The 23,110-nt window shown below is 41.8% G+C and overlaps 1 protein-coding gene across 1 annotated transcript in view; it reads right to left on the reverse strand.

The window, feature by feature from the left end:
- Positions 1-404: 404 nt before the first annotated feature.
- LOC136386966 (histone-lysine N-methyltransferase PRDM9-like) overlaps positions 405-23,110 on the reverse strand; it is a 168,769-nt gene continuing 146,063 nt past the window's right edge. The window contains exons 2-8 of the mRNA XM_066358057.1: positions 15,191-15,610; positions 14,519-14,938; positions 14,024-14,434; positions 3,568-3,670; positions 1,272-1,393; positions 1,050-1,156; positions 405-473 (exon numbers count right to left, since the gene is read on the reverse strand). Coding sequence (XP_066214154.1) covers positions 405-473; positions 1,050-1,156; positions 1,272-1,393; positions 3,568-3,670; positions 14,024-14,434; positions 14,519-14,938; positions 15,191-15,610 — 1,652 coding nt within the window. The remainder of the gene's footprint in view (positions 474-1,049; positions 1,157-1,271; positions 1,394-3,567; positions 3,671-14,023; positions 14,435-14,518; positions 14,939-15,190; positions 15,611-23,110) is intronic.

Below are 23,110 nucleotides of genomic sequence, written 5' to 3' on the forward strand. Positions count from 1 at the left end.
CATTGAATTTAAGCCCTAGTCAGTGGCTCAGTGGATAGAGTGTTGGCCCATTGTATGTCCCGGGTGTGATTCCATTCAGGGAACATAGGAGAAGCCACCATCTCCTCCACCTCTCACACTCCCACTTCTCTCATTCTTTCTTTTCTGCAGCCAGCAGCTCAATTGGTTCTAGCATTGGCCCTGGGCACTGAGGATGGCTCGGTTAGCTGGAGCACATCATTCTGAGGTGCTAAAAACCAGCACAGTATTTCAAAATTGTGGTTGCCAGGTAGATCCTGGTAAGAGTGTATATGGGAGACAGCCTCATTATCTCCCCTCATCTTACCTAAAATATAAACAAATACATATGCAAATAAATAAATTGAATTGAACACTTTCAAAGAATATATGCATGTATCCTCACCTTACACATTAGTATTCAAGAGCTCAGAGAATTTGTAAGATTTGCCCAAATCTCCAGTGCTAAATTCACTCTGAATTTAGTAGAGATTATATCCAGGCCTATCCAAAGTCCACCCCACATACCTAGGTCACACTTATTAGCCTTTCTAAAGGACTCAGAGAACTGAAATCTACAAATGATTTTCTCTTACCCAATTTTTAACTAGAGTGTTTTCCAGACACATTGAAGAGATGGTTGACACAGGGCCTGATACAATGGTCCCTGGCTCACAACCCCAGCTGCCTTAATCACCACGTTTAATCCTTTCCCATGTGCAATGTGGCCGGCACTGCCCAGACAGCCCTGTTCTGGAACACTGCTCATCAGCCAGACCTTCCTCATTATCTTGTGATGACAAGTGCTCTGAATGAGTTATTTCTTATGTGCTTTTATACTTCTCTACCGTTCCTGCTCATTAACACATCTATAAATATGTGTAATTATTTACACATGGAAGCGTTATAGCAAATCGCCCCTTACTGCACAATGCACTTTTTGCATTGCGCTTGTTTGCTAAACGCAAGCTCTGTCCCTCCTTAGCTGTTTTGACACCAGGACCTGACCACCCATCAGTTTCAAAAGGGCAGCCATGCCTGTGGCCCCTCACCTTGCTGCCTCCTAGTCCATTCTTCATGCGAGTCCTCAGTGTCCTCCGCCGGGTTTTGGTGTCCTGCCAGCGGTGAACCATGAAAGCAGTTCGAGGGGCTCTGAGGCCTGGGGAGAAACAAAATTGTGGTCCCCAAAGCGAAGTGTTTGAAGGAGCAGTCCCCACCAAGGTGGGCCTTCCTGCCGCCCACGATCCCACACCCTGGTTCCAGCGCCACGTTACCTGTGCGCAGCAGCGCGTCCTGGTTCCTCTCCACGTTGGGGCAGCGCACCTTCTCCCTAACACTATGGCGGCCACCCCTCCCGGGAGAAGGAGGCGTGGATGTCCCTGAAGGCTTTGGGGGCCTGGGTGGAGACGCGGTCACGTGACTCACAGAAGCAGCTGGCGGGAACAGCTGCTGCCCGCTGGGTCCAGGCTTCCCCAGTTCCCTCAGTGCTCTGCCGCTCCCTCAGCGCCGCCACCCCCTCCCCACAAAATCCTGTCTGCGTTCTGCTCTGGCCACCCCGCAGGCCCAGCCCTGACGTGTCTGAGCAGGAGACGGCAATGAGGCTGACTGCTTGGCCCAGGGGCGTGCATTCGCGTGCATGTGTGCTTGCGCTGGGGTGTCCCAGAGGGAACACATGGGGCCAACTTCAGGGAAGCAAGAATCATCTAGGCCAGTGACTCCAGCCAAGTCAGTGACCTCCTTGCTCAAGTCAGCCACTCGGGCTTTAAGCCAGCGACCTTTGGGCTCAACCAAAGACCATTGGGTCTTGTCTATGACCCCGCGCTCAAGCTGGTGATTCCACGCTCAAGTCGGATGAGCTTATTACATTTTCTTGTTGTTCAAGCGCTCTCTTGAGTTCCTCTATTCTACTCTCAAGTTTATTAAACATCATTATGACTGTTTGCTTTGAATTCTTTATCTGTCCAATTACCCATTTCCATTTGATTAGGACATTTCTCCAAGTTTTTTTTCTTCTTTTTTCATTGGGGGTATATATTCTTCTGTCTCCCCATTTTGTTTGACTTTCTGGTTTTGTTCTTTTGAGTAGAATGAAATAGTCATCTCGCCCAGTCTTGAAAATGTTGTCTTCGTTACATTGTATGTTGAATAGTTTCAGCCTGCTGGTTGTGGTTGGGGGAGGTGCATGCAGTGCCTGTCCTGTCACCTGACCTGAGTGGGTTTTGAATGGGCCGCCTGGGGTGTGTGAACCACCTTGCACATTTAATCTGGGCAGGTCTCCTGGTGTAAAAGGGACTGCGTGGTGTGTGCTTTGCGTGTTCTGTTTTAATTATCTGTTGTCAGAGCACGGTCTGTGCTGGGTTACCTTATTGCTTTCTTGTATCTCACCCCCCATTAGATCCACCTTTTGTTCTGGTGCGGTAGCCTGGGTGTACACACAGCCTTAATTTGTTCATTCTTCACCTACTCGGGGCTTGGCAGCCCTGTGCACATGCACAGGCATTGCCCCCCTCACTCCACACTGGGTCACAAGGTTTTGCTAGCTTGTGCTTTCTTTGGGTAGAGCAGCCCAACCAGTGTGAGCAACAGCAGCCCCCAATTTTTTGCACTTTCTCTGATCAGGCAGTCCACTGTGCAGACCATAGCCCAATTTGCTGGCTCCCATTTTTCAGGGGGGTAATACCAGTAGTAACCCACAATTTCTGCACTTTCTCTGGGTCGTATAGTCCTGCAGCTGTACCAGAGTATTTTGCTACTCTGTACTCTCTGTTAGAAGGGGGAGGCCCACATGCACATGCAGCTCAGTGGGTGAAATGTTGCCCTGCCATACCCTACCTGCTGGGTCGATATCTGGGAAGAGCAGCTCTCTTTACACAATCTAAGCTGCCCTCCTTATTCTGTTGTATTTATCTCCAGGAGGGTGACTGGGGATGTGTTGCAGCGCCCTGCAGGTGGCCATAGAATCTGGATGGAGCTACTGTCTTCTATCCTCATGTCTGGGAGATGTAAACAGTGGCACTCAATGGTCTCTTTGGTCCTGAGCTGATCCTTCACCTCCTGCAGAGCTCTCTTGTTTCCTCAGCCTTCTCTATGCACCCTCTCTCTCTCTCTTTCTCTCTCTCTAGCTTGTTGTGCAGAAGCTGTTTAATTGTTCCTCAGTTGTCTTTCAGGAGGAATTGTTCTAAGTAAAGGGGTAAATTTGGATGGGTTTTGGGAAGTGTGCAAGTTCAGCATCCACGTGTGCCACCATCTTGGACCCACTGGAGAGTTCTTAAATAAAGCCTGATATTGGCTGCAGCTACAGGAGTTTGCTCTGATATGCTTTTATTCCTCATGGTCAAACATCTATACAATCATTGAGACATTGGTTTTTTCCTCTGACTTCAATTCTTTGTTGGATCCAGGAGGAGTAGTTTATTTTCACCTTGTTTAGCTTTTTTCTCCTGTGAGGATGAGCATAACTTTCAGCTTCTTGTAAAACCAGAAACAGGAAGTCTTGTGTTAATTGCTTTTTATCTCTTGGCTTCCTATTCCCTATTTGTAAAATAAAGGGATCAGATTACTCCGTGGTACCTAAAGTCTCCAATAGCTCCAGCATTCTGTTCATTCCATAAGCACTGACTTACATGAAGAACAGTGCCAACTTGTGACATTTGGTACCGTTCTACAGGTAGACCTGCAGGTGGACAGAGAGGCATATTATTTTCAAGTTGTCCCTTGATTATGTTTATCAAATCAAGGAAGTTCAGAAGTCCAAGAAATTCAACATTGTGGAGCCTGTAATTTTCATTTATTCTTTAATGCTTTAAAAATATTTTCTGAATGCTTGGTAAATGCTGAGAACTTTTATCATAAACTTAGTATCTCAAAGAATATGAATGTGTATAATTGTGATGAATCTCTCTCTTTTCTCCCCCATTTTTACTCTTTAGCTATGATTTGTTTTTCTCTTTATTTCTTCCTCTCTTCTTCTTTCCCTCCCTGGATTTCTCTATCACCCTTCTTTTCATCTTATTTTCCATCTCTCCTTCCTCCTGTGCTCTTAAAGCCTTTCAAAGTGCCCTTCATATACCAGGCACTGTGCTAGTAACTCATGTCCCTATTTGTAAAGGTATGCTACTTTACAAATATTGGTTGTTTTTTTTAGGTGTCAACAATCGGGCCCACACCTGTCACGTTGGTGTTTGGTACAGTGCCAAATGCACTGAGCTACATGGCCAGTGTCCCATAGGTTTTTTTAAATGTAGTATTTTAATCATTATTCATTTGAAGTTATTTTGTATTTCCAATTGTGATGTGTTTGGGGGTTATTTAGAAAATGTCATTTATGCCTTAAAGCATAAGGAGCTCATGTGTCCCTTTGATTAATATTTTTTAGCCTGACCAGGCAGTGGTGCAGTGGATAGAGTACCATACTGAAATGCAGAGGACCCAAGTTCTAAATCCTGAGGTCCCCAGCTTGAGTGCAGGCACATCTGGCTTGAGAACGGGCTCAGCAGCTTGATTGTGGGGTCACTGCTTGAGCGTGGGATCATAGACATGACCCCGTGGTTGCTGGCTTGAGCCTAAAGGTCACTGGATTGAAGCCCAAGGTCGCTGGATTGAGCAAGGGGTCACTCGCTCTGATGTAGCCCCCCAGTCAAGGCACATATGAGAAAGCAATCAATGAACAATTAAGGATCTGCAATGAGAATTGATGATTCTTATCTCTCTCCCTTTCTGCCTGTCTGTTCCTCTCTGTTCCTCTCTCAACCTATATTTTAGGTAATGGCCCTGAAAACCAAACACACATTTTATATTCTTTCAAACCTGGAAGCTGGTTGGATATTGCTTTCTGTTGCTTTGTGGTCCCTCTTCAATATGTTTGAAGTGTGCTACTCTGTTGTCACTCTGTATCCATGGTAGTTTTAGAAGAGAACTTAAGTACAATCACCTTAGTGTTAACATGAAAACTCCAAGAAACAGCTTGTTGACACCTTACCTTATTTCTTGTGTTTAATAGATTTTGGGGTTTCCTAATAAAAAGTATTCTGTCAGGTATGTCACATGTTCTCAAATTAGATGCATATTTGTTTGTTTGTTTGTTTGTTTTTGAAGTGAGAAGCAGTAGGAGGCAGACAGACTCCTGCATGCTCCCTACCAGGATCTACCCGGCATGCCCTACAGGGAGCGATGCCTGGCTTCTCTGGGGTGTTGCTCTGCTGCAGTTGGAGCCATTCTAGTGCCTGAGGTGGAGGCCATGGAGCCATTCTCAGCTCCCAGGCCAACTCTGCTCCAATGGAGCCTTGGCTGCAGGAGGAGAAGAGAGAGATAGAGATAAAGAAGAGGGGGGAGGGTGGAGAAGAAAATGGGCTTCTCCTGTATGTTCTGACTGGGAATCAAACCCATGACTTCCGCACACCCAGCCGATGCTGTACTGTTGAGCCAACCAGCCAGGGCCTGTTTATGTCACCTTTAAGAATCCAAGATTCTGGCCTGACCTAAGGTGGCACAGTGAATAGAGTATCAACTTGGAACTCTGTTGCTGGTTTAAAACTCTAGGGTTGCCAGGTAATGGGACACATGAGAGGCAACTACTCTGAGGAGATGCTTTCTACTTTTTCTCTTGCTCTCTGTCTCTTCTCTCTTTTTTCTATAATCAATCTATAAATTTTTTTTCAAAAATCTAATATTATGTTATTCAGGTTTTTGAAATGTCCTATATATGCAATATAACCTCATTGTCTTGTATTTTTGGGAATATGAATTTCCCTTGAGCATGTATTATATGTTTAATATCTCTTGTCCATCTGATTATTTTACTTGATTATTAGCCCAGCTGCTAGAACTTTCAAAGTATTGGGAAAATCTTTAAATTTTATCCTCCCACAGTGTTGATGCATGGCATGTGACATGAATGGCTGGGGCACTAACTCCTGGAGAGTTCTGCAGCTGAGATCATGGACATGTGTCAGCTAAGGGTAAGCTTTATTTCTATTTCTTCTATCAATTACTTGGTTTATGTTTGTGGGGTTTGGTACAATGTGGTAGTGCTGTGAGTTATGTTTCTCTCTTCTACATTTACATTGGTAGTGAAATATATTTTAGCTTCCTGCTTGAACTTAGGGAGTTGTGAGATTTTCTCTATGGAGTTCTGGCTGTGTTTGCATTGTGAGTATCAGGTTCAGCTCCTGCATCTGTCATGCAGCAAGTGGGGTCAGGTGTTTGGCTTCATGTCTGAATTTCGGTTATGGGGTCTTGGTTACAGATCAGGAGTCTGTCTTCAGGGTCTGTGATTGAATCTGTATTCTGTTGTGCATCTGGGGTCTGAGGTCCCTTTGCATGTAGCCTTGTATCCGAGTTCCAGTGTGGGTCTCACAAGCAGCTCCAGTTCTAGGGCATGACGTATGGAATCTGGTGTCCAAGGTGCCATGTAAGTTTCTGGCATTGGTATTTCCTAGACTCAGATGGCTCTGGAGACCAGTGTTTGGAGTTCAGTGCCGAGTCCTCATTTTGGTTTGAGAGTTGGTCCAGTGCTCAGCTTCAGTCATCTAGAGTCCTTGGATCCTGATTCTGTCTAAGGTCTCTGTTCATTAATGGTTGTTATGTTCACATTGGCAGGAAAGTAGATACTGATGGGGAAAGAGAGCAAAGCAAATTGGATATTCTATTCTATAAAACAGAATATGTGATAGAGCATTGGCATGTGAAAGTCCTGGGTTTTATTCCTGGCCAGGGCACACAGGAGAAACGTCCATTTGCTTCTTCACCCTTTTCCCCTTTCTTTCCTCTATATCTCTCTCTTCCCCTCCAACAGAAGAGGCTCCAATGGAGCAAATTGGCCTGGGTGTTGAGGATGGCTCCAGTTGCAATGGAGCAATGCCCCAGATAAGCAGAACATTGCTGCCTAGTGGCCTTGCCAGGTGAATCTGGTTGATGGCATGTGGGAGTCTGTGTCTCTGCCTTTCCACTTCTCACTTCAGAAACGTATAAACAAAAACAAACAAAATAAGAAACAAAAAATGAAATAGGTGTTCCAGAAAGAAGCTTCAGGGTTCCATTTAGTCTTATCTGATAGAAGGCTCCAGTATTTATAGGCTTGATGGCACATTAGAGGAATCCATTGTGTCCTCAGAAGTGCATTGGCCCCTCAGCCCTCTGGCTCAATTTTGGGAGGAATTTCCCCAAGGCACTGCTGGCCAGGTGAGAGGGGAAACAAGAGAGGAAAGGTTCCATTGTAGGAGAGGCACCATGGGAGTAAAAAATGGATGGGAAACACTGAGGTTCAGAATCCAGAATGTTTATGGTCAAGAAAGGTCGTCCTTCCCAACTGAAGAATAGAAACATGGTCCTAACAGGGATCTGGGCCTTTTTTTGTCATTTTATTCTGCCTTCCTGCTGAGAGAAACACAGTGGCCATGTTGTGGATCCATCACTCCACTTTTCATTGGTTTTCCAAATTTATCCATTAATTTGATACATAGAGAGAGAAGCACTTACTGATTGCTCCACTTAGTTGTTCCATTTAGTTATGTGCTCATTGGTTGCTCCTTTTAGGTGCCGACAATGGGGCTCACACCTGTTTCCTTGGCATTTGGGAAAATGGTATCTGCACTTAGCTACATGGCCAGTGCCCCATAGGGTTTTTTAAAATGTAATATGTTAATTATCATTCAATTGAAGTTATTTTATATTTCCAATTGTGATGCATTTGGGAGGTTATTTAGAAAATATTATTTATACCTTAAACCATAAGGAGCTTGTAGGTCCCTCTTATTAAAATCTTTTAGGTTCATGGCCATGACAGCAAGACACACACTTTATATTCTTTGAAACCATGAACTCGTTGAAGCTTGCTTTCTGTTGCTTTGTGTTCTCTTAAATATGTTTGAAGTGTGCTTCTCTGTCACCTTGTGCACATGCCAGTTTCAAAAGAGAACTTAAGTACAAGCACCTTAGTGTGTGACATGAAGACTGCAAGGAGCAGCTTCTTTACCCCCTTACCTTATTTCTTGTGTCCAATATGTTTTGGGGTTTCCCAACAAAAATAATCTGTCAGATGTGTCACTTGTTCTCAAATTAGCTGCATGTTATCAATGTTAAGATTCTGGCCTGACCTGTGGTGGTGCAGTGGATGGAGCATTGATTTGCAATGCTGAGGTTGGTGGTTTGAAACTCGAGGCTTGCTGGGTCAGGGCACAGGTTAGAGGCAACACCTCTGAGGTGATGCTTCCTGCTCCTTCCCCCGTTCTATCTCTTCTGTATTTTCTCTAAAATCAATCTTTTTTTTTTTCAAAAAATGTTAGATTCTGTTATTCAGTTTTTTGAAGTGATCTATATACCCAGTATAACCTCATTGTCTTATATCAGTTCTCCTTGAGTCTTTATTATACATTGAATATTTCTTGTTTATCTTATTATTTCACTTGATTATTAGCCCACCTGCTAGAACTTTTAAAGTATAAGAACATTTTTTTATTTTATTCCACACAGTGTCAATAGCCAGGCATGTGACATGAATAGCTGGGGCATTAAGTCCTGGAGAGTCCTGCAGCTGAGATCATGGACATGTATTGGCTAAGGGTAAGCATTATTTCTGTTCCCTCTGTCAGTTACTTGGTTTATTTTTGTAGGGCTTGGTAGAATGTGGTAGGGCTGCTAGTGATGTTTCTCTCTTCTACATTTACACTGGTAATAAAATATATTTTCAAGCTCACTGCTTGGACTTAGGGAGTCATAAGATGTCCTTTATAGAGTCCTGGCTCTGTTTGCTTAGTGAGTATCAGGTTCAGCTCCTGCATTTGTCATGGTGCAAGTGTCAAACAGCATGTCATTTGGCTCTATGTCTGAAGTTCAGTTATGGGGTCTTGGTTACATATCAGGAGTGTCTCCAGGGTTTGTTGTATAATCTGTATTCTGCTGTGCACCTGGAGTCCCTTTGCATGTAGCCTTGTATCCGAGTTCCAGTGTGGGTCCCTCGAGCAGCTCCAGTTCTAGGGCATGATGTATGGACTCTGGTGTCCAAGGTGCTGTGTCAGTTTCTGGAATTGGTGTTTCCTAGTCTTGGTTGGGTCTGTAGACTAGTGTTTGGTGTTTGGTGCCAAGTCCCCTTTTTGGTTTGGGGGATGGTTCATTGCTCAGTTTAATTTGTCTAGGGTCCATGGGATCCTGATTTTGTCTAAGGACTCTGGTGTCTGTTCAGTAATGATGTTGGATGGGGAAAGAGATCAAGGTGAATGGGAGATTTTATTCTATAAAACTTGGAATACTTGCTCCAGGGAGAAGTCTCAAGGTTCCATTTAGTCAAATCTGATAGAAGGCTCCAATATTCGTAGGCTTGGTGGCACATTAGAGTAGTCGGTTATGTTCTGAGATGTCCATCGTTCCCTTAGCCCTCTAGTTCAAGTTTGGGAGGAGTTTCTCCAAGGCAGTGCTGGTCATGTGTTTTGGGGAAGTGAGAGGGAAATGGTTCCAGTGTAGGATAAGCACCATGGGAGACAAAAATGGGTGGGAAACAGTGTGAGGTGCAGAATTCTTGTGTTGATAGTAAAAAAAAAAAGTTAGTCTTTTCTAGGTGAAAAATAGAAACATGGTCCGAAGAGATATCTGGGTATTTTACTTTGTTTTTCTTTTCTGTGTTTTCTACTTTTTTGTTGAGAGAAATGCACTAGGCATGTTGCAGGTCTATCACAGCTTTTTCCATTAGATTTTTACAGTTTTTACATGGATTTGAGAAAGAGAAAAGATAGAGAAGAATGAAATCATTTTTTTTTTACAGAGACAGAAAGAGAGTCAGAGAGAGGGATAGATAGGAACAGACAGACAGGAACAGAGAAAGATAAGAAGCATCAATCATCAGTTTTTTGTTGTGACATATTAGTTGTTCATTGATTGCTTTCTAACATGTGCCTTGACCATGGGCCTTCAGCAGACTGAGTAAACCCTTGCTCGAGCCAGTGACCTTGAGTCCAAGCTGGTGACCTTTGCTCAAACCAGATGAGCCCACGCTCAAGCTGGTGACCTCAGGGTCTTGAACTTGGGTCCTCCACATCCCATTCTGATGCTCTATCTACTGCACCACCGTGAAATCATTTTTTCAATTAGTTGTTCTATTTAGTTGTGTACAACTTGGTCACTTCTTTTAGATGCTGAGACCTATGACAAAACCCACAACCATGCACTGAGCCATCTGGTCAGGGCACCATAGGTTATTTTAAATTATTATCTTTTAGTTGAGGAAATTATTTTAGAATTCTAATTGCAATGTATGTTACAGGTTATTTAAAATAGTTTTTTAGCCTGACCAGGTGGTGGCATAGTGGATAGAGCATCAGACTGGGATGTGGAGGACCCAGGTTTAAGACCCCGAGGTCTCCAGCTTGAGCACAGGCTCATCTGGTTTGAGCAAAAGCTCACCAGCTGGAACCCATGGTCGCTGGCTCAAGCAGGGGGTTACTCAGTCTGCTGAAGGCCCACGGACAAGGCACATATGAGAGAGCAATCAATGAACAACTAAGGTGTCACAACAAAAAACTGATGATTGATGCTTCCCATCTCTCTCCATTCCTGTCTGTCTGTCCCTATCTATCCCTCTTACTGACTCTTGCTGTCTCTGTAAAAAATAATAAATAAATAAATAAATAAAAAGAGAGGGAAAATAAAAATAAATGTTAACCATATTAAAAAATAATAATAAAATGATATTTTATAAGTGTAAGTATAAGGACTTCCTGGTTTATCTGTTACTAATAATTTCAAGGTCAACTGTCATGAAGGGAGGAAACAGGTTATATAATTTCAAATCTTTGAAGTTTGTTGTCATTTGCTTTATGTTGCAATATGGTTCCTTTTAAACGTGTCCTCAAAGTGAGTCTCTGCTGTTATGTCATGTGCACCTTGAGAACAACACCTTGGTGGTGGTCAGGAAGAACAGGGGTGGGTACAGTGCATTATCTGTCAGTGGTTATATTGCAGGAATCAAAGGACAAAAGTGCCCAGACAACTTGATGAAGGAGGTAGGATTTATTTAGCTGGTGAAGCAGTGTGACCCCCAAAGAGGCAACCAAACACGTGCTCCCCAAAGTTAGATTTCTTACATCTTATATACCTTTTATAGAATACAGGGTTTTCATGCAATGGGCTTGAGATTCCTTTGTCTAGTACAGGGATCCCCAAACTACGGCCCGCGGGCCGCATGCAGCCCCCTGAGGCCATTTATTCAGCCCCCACCGCACGTCTGGAAGAAGCACCTCTTTCATTGGTGGTCATTGAGAGGAGCACATTGACCATCTCATTAGCCAAAAGCAAACCCATAGTTCCCATTGAAATACTGGTCAGTTTGTTGATTTAAATTTACTTGTTCTTTATTTTAAATATTGTATTTGTTCCCGTTTTTGTTTTTTTACTTTAAAATAAGATATGTGCAGTGTGCATAGGGATTTGTTCATAGTTTTTTTTATAGTCCGGCCCTCCAATGGCCTGAGGGACAGTGAACTGGCCCCCTGTGTAAAAAGTTTGGGGACCCCTGGTCTAGTATATGTCACTCCCATGACTCCAGGATGGGAGGGTGAATTTAGGTGAAATTAGAGGATAAGTGTTGGATTTTTAAAATAAGGTATGTAAACATTGTTTTTAAACAGCTTTTGAGAAAAGTGAAGGGGTTTTCAGATAAGTTCTATCTTCTTTGCTCTGTGAAGCAAGTGGCTCCAGGCACCCTTTCAGAGTACTATAGGAAGTAGTTAATCTAGAACTGGCTGACTCAGTTACCCCTGCAGGCTCCCTTCCTTTGCAATTTTCCTTCTTCTCAAGGAAGAGGGTGCCTGCCCCTCCTTCCTCAGTTGATCCACTTACCTGCTTATGTTAAGTAAGTTTTTTTTTTATCTCTCTGTGGATTTTCTTTTTTTGTGGTAATCTATTGGTTCTGAAAGAGGTATTCTGTATTCCTAAATGAGAGAGTTGGATGAAACCCATGGTTATGCCCTGGCCTGGTAGCTCAGTTAGTTAGAGCATCATTCTGATACAAGGTCATAGGCTCAATCCTGTCAGGGGACATCTCAGAATTAATGAATGCATGAGAACATTAGTACTGTCATATTTGGAGTTTAGCAGTTCTAAAAGATGTCAGTGCCATACTATAGTAGTCTGAATTTGCCATTTTCTAATGATATATCAGGCAGAGCTTATTTTTATAAGATTAGGTACTTGGTCCTGTCAAAATAAGAAACATGAAAACTGGGAGGTTTTAAAGAGTATCTGAGCCAAAATGACTCCAAACATTTGGAATGAAGATCTCCAATCCTGCAGACTGACAGTGTAGCAATTTCTATTTCAATTATTTATTTAAATTTAATTTTAGAGAATGGAGAGAGAGTGAGGGAGAGAGAGAGAGAGAGAGAGAGAGAGAGAGAGAGATGGAGGAGCAGAAAGCATCAACTTCCATATATGCCTTGATCAGCCAATTCCAGTTTTTTGTTTATTTATTTTATTAATTTTAAAGTGTGGAGACAGGGAAGCAATTTTTTTTTGTGAAAGACAGAGAGAGGGACAGATAGTGACAGACAGTAAGGGAGAGAGATGAGAATCATTAATTCTTTGTTGGGGCACCTTAGTTGTTTATTGATTGCTCTCTCATATGTGTCTTGACCAGGAGGCTCTAGCAGAGTGAGTGACTTCTTACTCAAGGCAGCAACCTTGAGCTTCAAGCCAGTGACCATGGGGTCATATCTATGATTCCACGCTCAAGCCTGCAACCCTGCACTCAAGCTGGTGAACCTGTGCTCAAGCCAGTGACCTTGGGGTTTTGAACATGGTTCCTCTGCATCCCAGTCCAATGCTCTATGCACTGCACCACTTCCTGGTCAGGCACCATTTCCATTTTATAGATTAAAAAACAGGCACAGAGAAGTTGAGAATTTTGCCTTAGGTTGCACAGCTTGTGAGGGCAGAGCTGAGATTCAAACCCACTATGGAATTATCTGGAGTCCATGTGTTGTACACCATGATACTCACCCTTAAAGGGCAGTGAGCAGAGAGTGAGGGAGACCAGGTGCCCAGACTGAGCAAGGCACACAGACATGCACACAAACATGTTCCTCCCTGGCTTTCAGCTCTGATTCTACAGAAGTCAGAGGAAACCAGGACAGGAGCCAAGAGGATAAGGGGTCAGTAGACTTGTTCTGAAGTGCCCTCAGAGCTGGGGTATGACCTATGTCACAGCTGTAGCTGCAAATATGCAACTTAATGCTAATGACTCACTCACCCTCTTTGCAAACTGAGGGCTTCTCCCCTGACTGTCATCTGGTGTCCATGGAGAACTAACTTCCATGTAAAGCCTCACTCACACTCCCTGCAAACATAGGGCTTCTCCCCTGAGTGTGTTGTCTGGTGTGTGAGTTGACTTCAATGAAAAGCCTTGATCACACTCCCTGCAAACATAGGACTTCTCCCATGAGTGTGTCACTGGTGTATGAGGAAAATTGACTTCTATGTAAAGCCTTGCTCACACTCCCTGCAAACATAGAGCTTCTCCCAGAGAGTGTCCTTTTGTATCTGAGGAAAGTTGATTTCTTTTTTCTTTTTTACATGGACAGAGAGTCAGATAGAGGGATAGATAGAGACAGACAGAAACAAAGAGAGATGAGAAGCATCAATCATCAGTTTTTTGTTGTGACACCTTAGTTGTTCATTGATTGCTTTCTCATATGTGCCTTGACTGCGGGCCTTCAGCAGACCAAGTAACCCCTTACTTGAGCCAGCGACATTTGGTCCAAGCTGGTGAGCTCTTTGCTATAGCCAGATGAGCCTTCATCCCAGTCCCACACTCTATGCACTGCACTCCTGCTTGGTCAAGTGAGAGTTGACTTCTGTGTAAAGCCTTGCTGACACTGCCTGCAAACATAGGGCTTCTCCCCTGAATGTGTCCTTTGGTGTCTGAGGAGATATGACTTCCGTGTGAAGCCTCGCTCACACTCCCTGCAAACATAGGGCTTCTCTCTTGAATGTGTCCTCTGGTGTCTGAGGAGAGTTGACTTCAGCGAAAAGCCTCGCTTACACTCCCTGCAAATATAGGGCTTCTCCCCTGAGTGTGTCCTCTGGTGTATTAGGAGATTTGATTTCTGTATGAAGCCTCGCTCACACTCCCTGCAAACATAGGGCTTCTCCCCCGAGTGTGTCCTCTGATGTGTGAGGAGAGTTGACTTCTGTGTGAAGCCTCGCTCACACTCCCCACAAACATAGGGCTTCTCCCCTGAGTGTGTCCTTTGGTGTCTGAGGAGAGCTGACTTCTGTGAAAAGCCTCGCTCACACTCCCTGCAAACATAGGGCTTCTCCCCTGAGTGTGTCCTCTGGTGTATAAGGAGATATGACTTCCGTGTGAAGCCTCTCTCACACTCCCTGCAAACATAGGGCTTCTCCCCTGAATGTGTCCCTTGGTGTCTGAGGAGATATGACTTCCGTGTGAAGCCTCGCTCACGCTCCCAGCAAACATAGGGCTTCTCTCTTGAATGTGTCCTCTGGTGTCTGAGGAGAGTTGACTTCAGCGAAAAGCCTCGCTTACACTCCCTGCAAATATAGGGCTTCTCCCCTGAGTGTGTCCTCTGGTGTATTAGGAGATTTGATTTCTGTATGAAGCCTCGCTCACACTCCCTGCAAACATAGGGCTTCTCCCCCGAGTGTGTCCTCTGATGTGTGAGGAGAGTTGACTTCTGTGTGAAGCCTCGCTCACACTCCCCACAAACATAGGGCTTCTCCCCTGAGTGTGTCCTTTGGTGTCTGAGGAGAGCTGACTTCTGTGAAAAGCCTCGCTCACACTCCCTGCAAACATAGGGCTTCTCCCCTGAGTGTGTCCTCTGGTGTATAAGGAGATATGACTTCCGTGTGAAGCCTCTCTCACACTCCCTGCAAACATAGGGCTTCTCCCCTGAATGTGTCCCTTGGTGTCTGAGGAGATATGACTTCCATGTGAAGCCTCTCTCATGCTCCCTGCAAACATAGGGCTTCTCTCTTGAATGTGTCCTCTGGTGTCTGAGGAGAGTTGAATTCAGTGAAAAGCCTCGCTTACACTCCCTGCAAACATAGGGCTTCTCTCTTGAGTGTGTCCTCTGGTGTATTAGGAGATTTGATTTCTGTATGAAGCCTCGCTCACACTCCCTGCAAACATAGGGCTTCTCCCCTGAGTGTGTTTTTTGGTGTCTGAGGAGAGTTGAGTTCTGTGAAAAGCCTTGCTTACACTCCCTGCAAACATAGGGCTTCTCCCCTGAGTGTGTCCTCTGGTGTATTAGGAGATTTGATTTCTGTATGAAGCCTCGCTCACACTCCCTGCAAACATAGGGCTTCTCCCCCGAGTGTATCCTCTGATGTGTGAGGAGAGTTGACTTCTGTGTGAAGCCTCGCTCACACTCCCTGCAAACATAGGGCTTCTCCCCTGAGTGTGTCCTTTGGTGTCTGAGGAGAGCTGACTTCTGTGAAAAGCCTCGCTCACACTCCCTGCAAACATAGGGCTTCTCCCCTGAGTGTATCCTCTGGTGTATAAGGAGATATGACTTCCGTGTGAAGCCTCTCTCACACTCCCTGCAAACATAGGGCTTCTCCCCTGAGTGTGTCCTTTGGTGTCTGAGGAGAGCTGACTTTTGTGAAAAGCCTCACTCACACTCCCTGCAAACATAGGGCTTCTCTCTTGAGTGTGTCCTCTGGTGTCTGAGGAGAGTTGACTTCAGTGAAAAGCTTCACTTACACTCCCTGCAAACATAGGGCTTCTCCCCTGAGTGTGTCTCTGCTGTCTGAGGAGATGTGACCCATCATCAAAGCCTTGCCCAAACTCTCTATACTTGACAGGTACAATTCTCAAAATTCCTACTCTCATAGACAGTTTTTGTGTGTCCACTGAATTCACATTCTGCCCTCTGATGGGTGTTTCCTGCAGCATTCCCTCTTGCTCACTAGAGCTTCCCAAGTGTCCTTTGGGAGTTTAAAAAAAGGCCCTTGAAATCCGCCTTGGACTGGTCCTTTTAAGCAAATGTTTGGACTTTCCTTTGTCCTTTTGACCTTCAGCTTTGTCATCCCAGCTGTGTGTATCAGTATGGTGCTGCTGCTGATTTGGATCCTCTGGGCAGCGATCCTCTGATTGGAGATGTTTTCTTGCAGATGTTCCTGGGAAAATTTGAGAGGGGTGATTGCATCCCATATGTTGACTGAGGAATTTCTGACTGGAGAATGCCAGAGAGCAGGAGGGACATTGGTGTATCTCTGGCTGTAGTTCTTCTGAAAGAGAAAATTTTGGTCAGGACAGATGTTGACAAGGCTGCCTGAGTCATATGTTTTGTCTGCTATTAAGACCTGTCCCATCAGTCATTCTTATGGGGTTGACAGTGTAATCTCTGTCTCTCACAAAATGTTTTTTACAGTCTGTTTTCTCTTTTCATTTTTATGTACTGTATCTTCTTTAGAAATCCAGAAAGCCCATATCAAGGGTCCTTTGTACGCATTACCAATGAGGGACTTTCAAGTAGCATCAGGGGCTGTTTCAACCCCTGTATGGGTGGAAAAATACTGACCTATCCTATATACATGTAGCTATTTTTTATTTTTTTTAATTTTATTTTTTTAATGGGGTGACATCAATGAATCAGGATACATATATTCAAAGACAAAAAGTCCAGGTTATCTTGTCTTTCAATTATGTTGCATACCCATCACCCAAAGTCAGATTGTCCTCTGCCAACTTCTATTTAGTTTCCTTTGTGCCCCTCCCCCTTTCCCTCTCCCTTCCCCCCTCCCCCTGTAACCACTACACTATTATCAATGTCTCTTAGTTTCACTTTTATGTCCCATGTACGTATGGAATAATGCAGTACCAGTTTTTTTCTGATTTACTTATTTCACTTCGTATAATATTATCAAGATCCCACCATTTTGCTGTAAATGATCTGATGTCATCATTTCTTATGGCTGAGTAGTATTCCATAGTGTATATATGCCACATCTTCTTTATCCAGTCATCTATTGATGGGCTTTTTGGTTGTTTCCATGTCCTGGCCACTGTGAACAATGCTGCAATGAACATGGGGCTGCATGTGTCTTTACGTATCAATGTTTCTGAGTTTTGGGGGTATATACCCAGTAGAGGGATTGCTGGGTCATAAGGTAGTTCTATTTTCAGTTTTTTGAGGAACCACCATACTTTCTTCCATAATGGTTGTACTACTTTACATTCCCACCAACAGTGTATGAGGGTTCCTTTTTCTCCACAGCCTCTCCAACATTTGCTATTACCTGTCTTGTTAATAATAGCTAATCTAACAGGTGTGAGGTGGTATCTCATTGCAGTTTTGATTTGCATTTCTCTAATAACTAATGAAGATGAGCATCTTTTCATATATCTGTTGACCATTTGTACTTCCTCCTGGGAGAAATGTCTGTTCATGTCCTCTTCCCATTTTTTTTATTGGATTGTTTGTTTGTTTGTTGTTGAGTTTTATGAGTTCTTTGTATATTTTGGATATTAGGCCCTTATCTGAGCTGTTGTTTGAAAATATCATTTCCCATTTAGTTGGCTTTCTGTTTATTTTGTTATCAGTTTCTCTTGCTGAGCAAAAACTTCTTATTCTGATGTAGTCCCATTCATTAATTTTTGCCTTCACTTGTCTTGCCATTGGAGTCAAATTCATAAAATGCTCTTTAAAACTCAGGTCCATGAGTTTAGTACCTATGTATTCTTCTATGTACTTTATTGTTTCAGGTCTTATGTTTAGATCTTTGATCCATTTTCAGTTAATTTTAGTACGGGGGGACAAATTGTAGTCCAATCTCATTTTTTGCATGTGGCTTTCCAGTTTTCCCAGCACCATTTGTTGAAAAGGCTTTCTTTTCTCCATTGTGTGTTGTTGGCCCCTTTATCAAAAATTATTTGACTATATATATATGTGGTTTTATTTCTGGAATTTCTATTCAGTTCCATTGGTCTGAGTGTCTACTTTTCTGTCAATACCATGCTGTTTTGATTGTCGTGGCCCTATAATATAGTTTGAAGTCAGGTATTGTAATGCCCCCAGCTTCATTCTTTTTCTTTAGGATTGCTTCGGCTATTCGCGGTTTTTTATAGTTCCATATAAATCTGATGATTTTTTGCTCTATTTCTTTTAAAAATATCATTGGAATTTTGATGGAAATTGCATTAAATTTGTATATTGCTTTGGGTAATATGGCCATCTTGATTATATTTATTCTTCCTAACCAAGAACAAGGAATATTTTTCCATCTCATTATATCTTTTTTGATTTCTCTTAACAATGGTTTATAGTTTTGATTACATAAGTCTTTTACATTCTTTGTTATGTTTATTCCTAAGTATTTTATTTTTTTTGTTGTTGCAATTGTGAAGTGGATTATTCTTTTGAGTTCATTCTCAGTTGTTTCATTGTTGGCATATAGAAAGGCTACTGACTTCTGTATATTAATTTTGAATCCTGTGACCTTACTGTATTGGCTTATTGTTTCTAGTAGTCTTTTTGTGGATTCTTTGGGGTTTTCAATGTATAGGATCATATCATATGCAAAAAGTGATACCTTTACTTCTTCTTTTCCGATATGGATGCCTTTTTTTTCTTTGTCTTGTCTGATTGCTCTGGCTAGAACCTCCAGTACCACATTAAATAAGAGTGGAGAGAGTAGACAACCCTGTCTTGTTCCTGATTTAAGGGGGAAAGCCTTCAGTTTAGTGCCATTTAATATGATGTTAGCTGATGATTTATCATATATGGCCTTTATCATGTTGAGATATATTCCTTCTATACCCATTTTGTTGAGAGTCTTAAACAGAAAATTGTGTTGTATTTTATTGAAAGCCTTTTCTGCGTCTATTGATAAGATCATGTGGTTTTTGTTCTTTGTTTGGTTGATATGGTGTATTACGTTAACCGTTTTACGTATGTTGAACCATCCTTGAGATTCTGGGATGAATCCCACTTGATCATAATGTATTATTATCTTAATATGTTGTTGTATTCGATTTGCTAGTATTTTGTTTAGTATTTTAGCATCTGTATTCATTAGAGATATCGGTCTGTGGTTTTTCTGTTTGTGCCATCCTTGCCTGGTTTTGGTATGAGGGTTATGTTGCCCTCATAAAATGTGTTTGGAAGTATTGCTTCTTCTTCAATTTTTTGGAAGACTTTCAGTAGACTAGGAACCAAGTCTTCTTTGAATGTTTGATAAAATTCGCTGGTATAGCCGTCAGGGCCTGGACTTTTATTTTTGGGGAGGTTTTTAATGTTTTTTTCTATTTCTTCTCTACTAATAGGTCTGTTTAGGCTTTCTGCTTCTTCTTGACTCAGTCTAGGAAGGTTGTATTGTTCTAGGAATTTATCCATTTCTTCTAGATTGTTGAATTTAGTAGCATAAAGTTTTTCATAGTATTCTACAATAATTCTTTGTATATCTACGGTGTCCGTGGTGATTTCTTCGCTTTCATTTTGGATTTTGTTTATATGAGTTCTTTCTCTTTTTTCCTTGGTAAGTCTTGCCAAGGGTTTGTCAATTTTGTTGATCTTTTCAAAGAACCAGCTCTTTGTTCTATTAATTTTTTCTATAGTTTTTCTGTTCTCTAATTCATTTATTTCTGCTCTGATTTTTATTATCTCCTTTCTTCGGCTGGTTTTGGGTTGTCTTTGTTCTTCTTATTCTAGTTCCTTAAGGTGTGAAGTTAAGTGGTTCACTTGGGCTCTCTCTTGTTTGTTCATATATGCCTGAAGTGATATGAACTTCCCTCTTATCACTGCTTTTGCTGCATCACATAGATTCTGAAATGTCGTATTGTCATTTTCATTAGTCTGTATATATCTTTTGATCTCTGCACTTATTTCTTCTTTGACCCATTCATTTTTAAAAAGTATGTTGTTTAGTTTCCACATTTTCGTGGGATTTTTTTCCTCTCTTTTGCAGTTGAATTCTAGTTTCAAGGCTTTATGATCAGAAAATATGCTTGGTACAACTTCAATTTTTCTGAATTTGCTGATGTTGTTTTTGTGGCCCAACATATGGTCAATTCTTGAGAATGATCCATGTACACTGGAGAAAAATGTATACTCAGTCACTTTGGGATGAAATGTCCTATAGATGTCTATCATATTTAGGTGCTCTAGTGTTTTGTTTAAGGCCAATATATCTTTGTTGATTCTCTGTTTGGATGACCAATCTAGAGCTGTCAGCAGTGTATTGATGTCTCCAAGTATGATTGTATTTTTGTCAGTTTTTGTTTTCAGGTCAATAAGTAGCTGTCTTATATATTTTGGTGCTCCTTGGTTTGGTGCATATATATTAAGAATTGTTATGTCTTCTTGATTCAGTGTCCCCTTAGCCATTATGAAATGGCCATTTTTGTCTCTGAGTACTTTTGTTGTCTTGTAGTCAGCATTATCAGATATGAGTATTGCTACGCCTGCATTTTTTTTGGATGTTATTTGCTTGGAGTATTGTTTTCCAGCCTTTCACTTTGAATTTATTTTTATCCTTGTTACTTAGATGAGTTTCCTGTAGGCAGCATACAGTTGGATTTTGTTTTTTAATCCATTCTGCTACTCTGTATCTTTTTATTGGTGAGTTTAATCTGTTTACATTTAGTGTAATTATTGACACTTGTGAGTTCCCTATTGCCATTTTATAGATTGCTTTCTGTTAGTTTTGTGTCTTGTTTGATCTTTCTCTTTTGTTTTGCTATCTTTTGTTTTTATTTGGTTGTATTCCATACATCTTTCCTCTGTTGCTATCTTTTTTATCTCATGTGCTTCTGTGGTGGCTTTTTCAATGGTGGTTACTTTTAAGTAATGAAAAGTATTCCTACCCTGTTCATTGTAGCACACTATTTTGTGGGTACTTTTGCACTCTTTGTCCTTTGCTACTGTTAATCTCCATCCTCTCCCCCCTTTCTTTTTGTTGTTGTCACAGTTTAAATTTGGTTTTATTGTGTTCTTCTTGGAGCTTTTACTTGTGGCTTTATTATTATTTTTTTGTTCTTTGTATCTGATTGGAGAACCCCCTTTAGTAATTCCTGGAGTGGGGGTTTTCTGATGATAAATTCCCTCATCTTTTCTGTATCTCTGAATATTTTTATTTCTTCTTTATATTTGAAGGATATCTTTGATGGGTATAGTATTCGTGAATGAAAGTTCCTCTCTTTCAGGACTTTAAATATTGGTGTTCACTCTCTTCTAGCTTGTAGAGTTTCTGCTGAGAAATCTGATGATAATCTAATGGGTCTTCCTTTATATGTTGTATTCTTCTTTTCCCTGGCTGCCTTAAGAATTTTTTCTTTGCCAGTGGTTTGTGCCAATTTCATTATGATGTGCCTTGGAGTAGGTTTATTGGGGTTAAGAAAACTCGGAGTGGCCCTGGCCGGTTGGCTCAGCGGAGGAGCATCGGCCTGGCGTGCGGGGGACCCGGGTTCGATTCCCAGCCAGGGCACATAGGAGAGGCGCCCATTTGCTTCTCCACCCCCGTCCTTCCTCTCTGTCTCTCTCTTCCCGTCCCGCAGCCAAGGCTCCATTGGAGCAGGGATAGCCCGGGCACTGGGAATGGCTCCTTGGCCGCTGCCCCAGGCGCTGGAGTGGCTCTGGTCATAGCGCAGCGATGCCCCGGAAGGGCAGAGCGTCACCCCCCTGGTGGGCAGATTGTCGCCCCTGGTGGGCGTGCCGAGTGGATCCTGGTCAGGCGCATGCGGGAGTCTGTCTGACTGTCTCTCCTCGTTTCCGGTTTCAGAGGGGTACAAAAAAAAAAAGTTAAAAAAAAAAAAAGAAAACTCGGAGTTCTGTTTGCTTCATGAATTTGAGGCTTTAGTTTTTTCCACAGGCTTGGGAAGTTCTCATTTATTATTTGTTTTAGTATGTTCTCCATTCCATTTTCTGTCTCTTCTCCCTCTGATATACCTATTATTCTTATGTTATTCTTTCTGATGGAGTCAGATAATTCGTGTAGGGCTATCTCATTTTTTTTAATTTTTGAGTCTCTTTCTTCTTCTCTCTGTTGTGCCTCAAGTTGCTTGTCTTCTATTTCACTAATCCTCTCTTCTATCTGGCCTGTTCTATTAGGTAAGCTTGTTACCTCGTTTTTCAGCTTGTGAATTAAGTTTTTCATCTCTGTTTGATTTGTTTTTATAGTTTCAATTTCCTTGGACATATATTCTTTGTGTTCATTGAGTTGCTTTCTGAGCTCCCTAAATTGCCTTTCTGTGTTTTCTTGTATATATCTGAGTGTTTTTAGGATTTCTATCTTGAATTCTCTGTCATTTAGCTCCAAGGTTTCCAATATATTAAATTTTTTCTCCATAGATTTTTCCTCATCTAGCTGTGTTACCTCTCTTTCTTTTGTATCCATGATATTCAATTTTCTCTTCCTTAATGGCATATGAGGGTGGTTTTGTTGATAGTATTAATGAGATTTAATAAAGAATAAAAAGTAAAAAAATAAAAAATCAAAAAAAGTTTTTTTTTGTTTTTTTAATTAATAATGAAATAAAGAAAAATAAAATAATATAAAAATTTTAAAAAATTGAAAAAAAAAGAAAATTATTTCCCCCCTCCTTTATTCCTCTCCTCTCCACTCCCCTCTTTCTTGAGAAGATCTTGTGGTGAACTGTGAATTATATTGTATTTAATAGAACAAACAATGCCTGTAATGGAGGGCCTGAATTGGGGAAAAGTAATAAAGGTGCAAAAAATAAATAAATAAATAAAAATTTAAAAATAATAAAAAAATAAAAAAAGGGGAGTATGGACCCACAAAAAGCAAATAATAAAAAAATTTGGATCAAGAATAAAATGATTTGCGTTTAGGTGTTGGTTGACTAATAGTTATGATGAGAGGAATAAGAGGGAAACAGGAAAATGGGGGGACAAATTAAAAAATTACTATTGTATTTAGTGGAACAAGAGCTTGATAAAATGGAGAGCCAGGGATGGGAGCACTGCTAGTGAGTTAAAAAGGTGAAGTAAAAACCCCCAAAATGCCTCACACATAAGTTTGAGTCCCAGATAAGATAATTTGTTCGTTATTGAGGTTTGAATGAGAGGAGACGTAAAGGAGAAAGGAAGAAACTAATATAGAGGGAGAAAAGAAAGAGAGAGAGAGAGGAGAGAGAAGAAAGAAAAAA

This window comes from Saccopteryx leptura, unplaced genomic scaffold (assembly GCF_036850995.1).
Source record: "Saccopteryx leptura isolate mSacLep1 unplaced genomic scaffold, mSacLep1_pri_phased_curated manual_scaffold_26, whole genome shotgun sequence".
Lineage (NCBI taxonomy): Eukaryota > Metazoa > Chordata > Mammalia > Chiroptera > Emballonuridae > Saccopteryx > Saccopteryx leptura.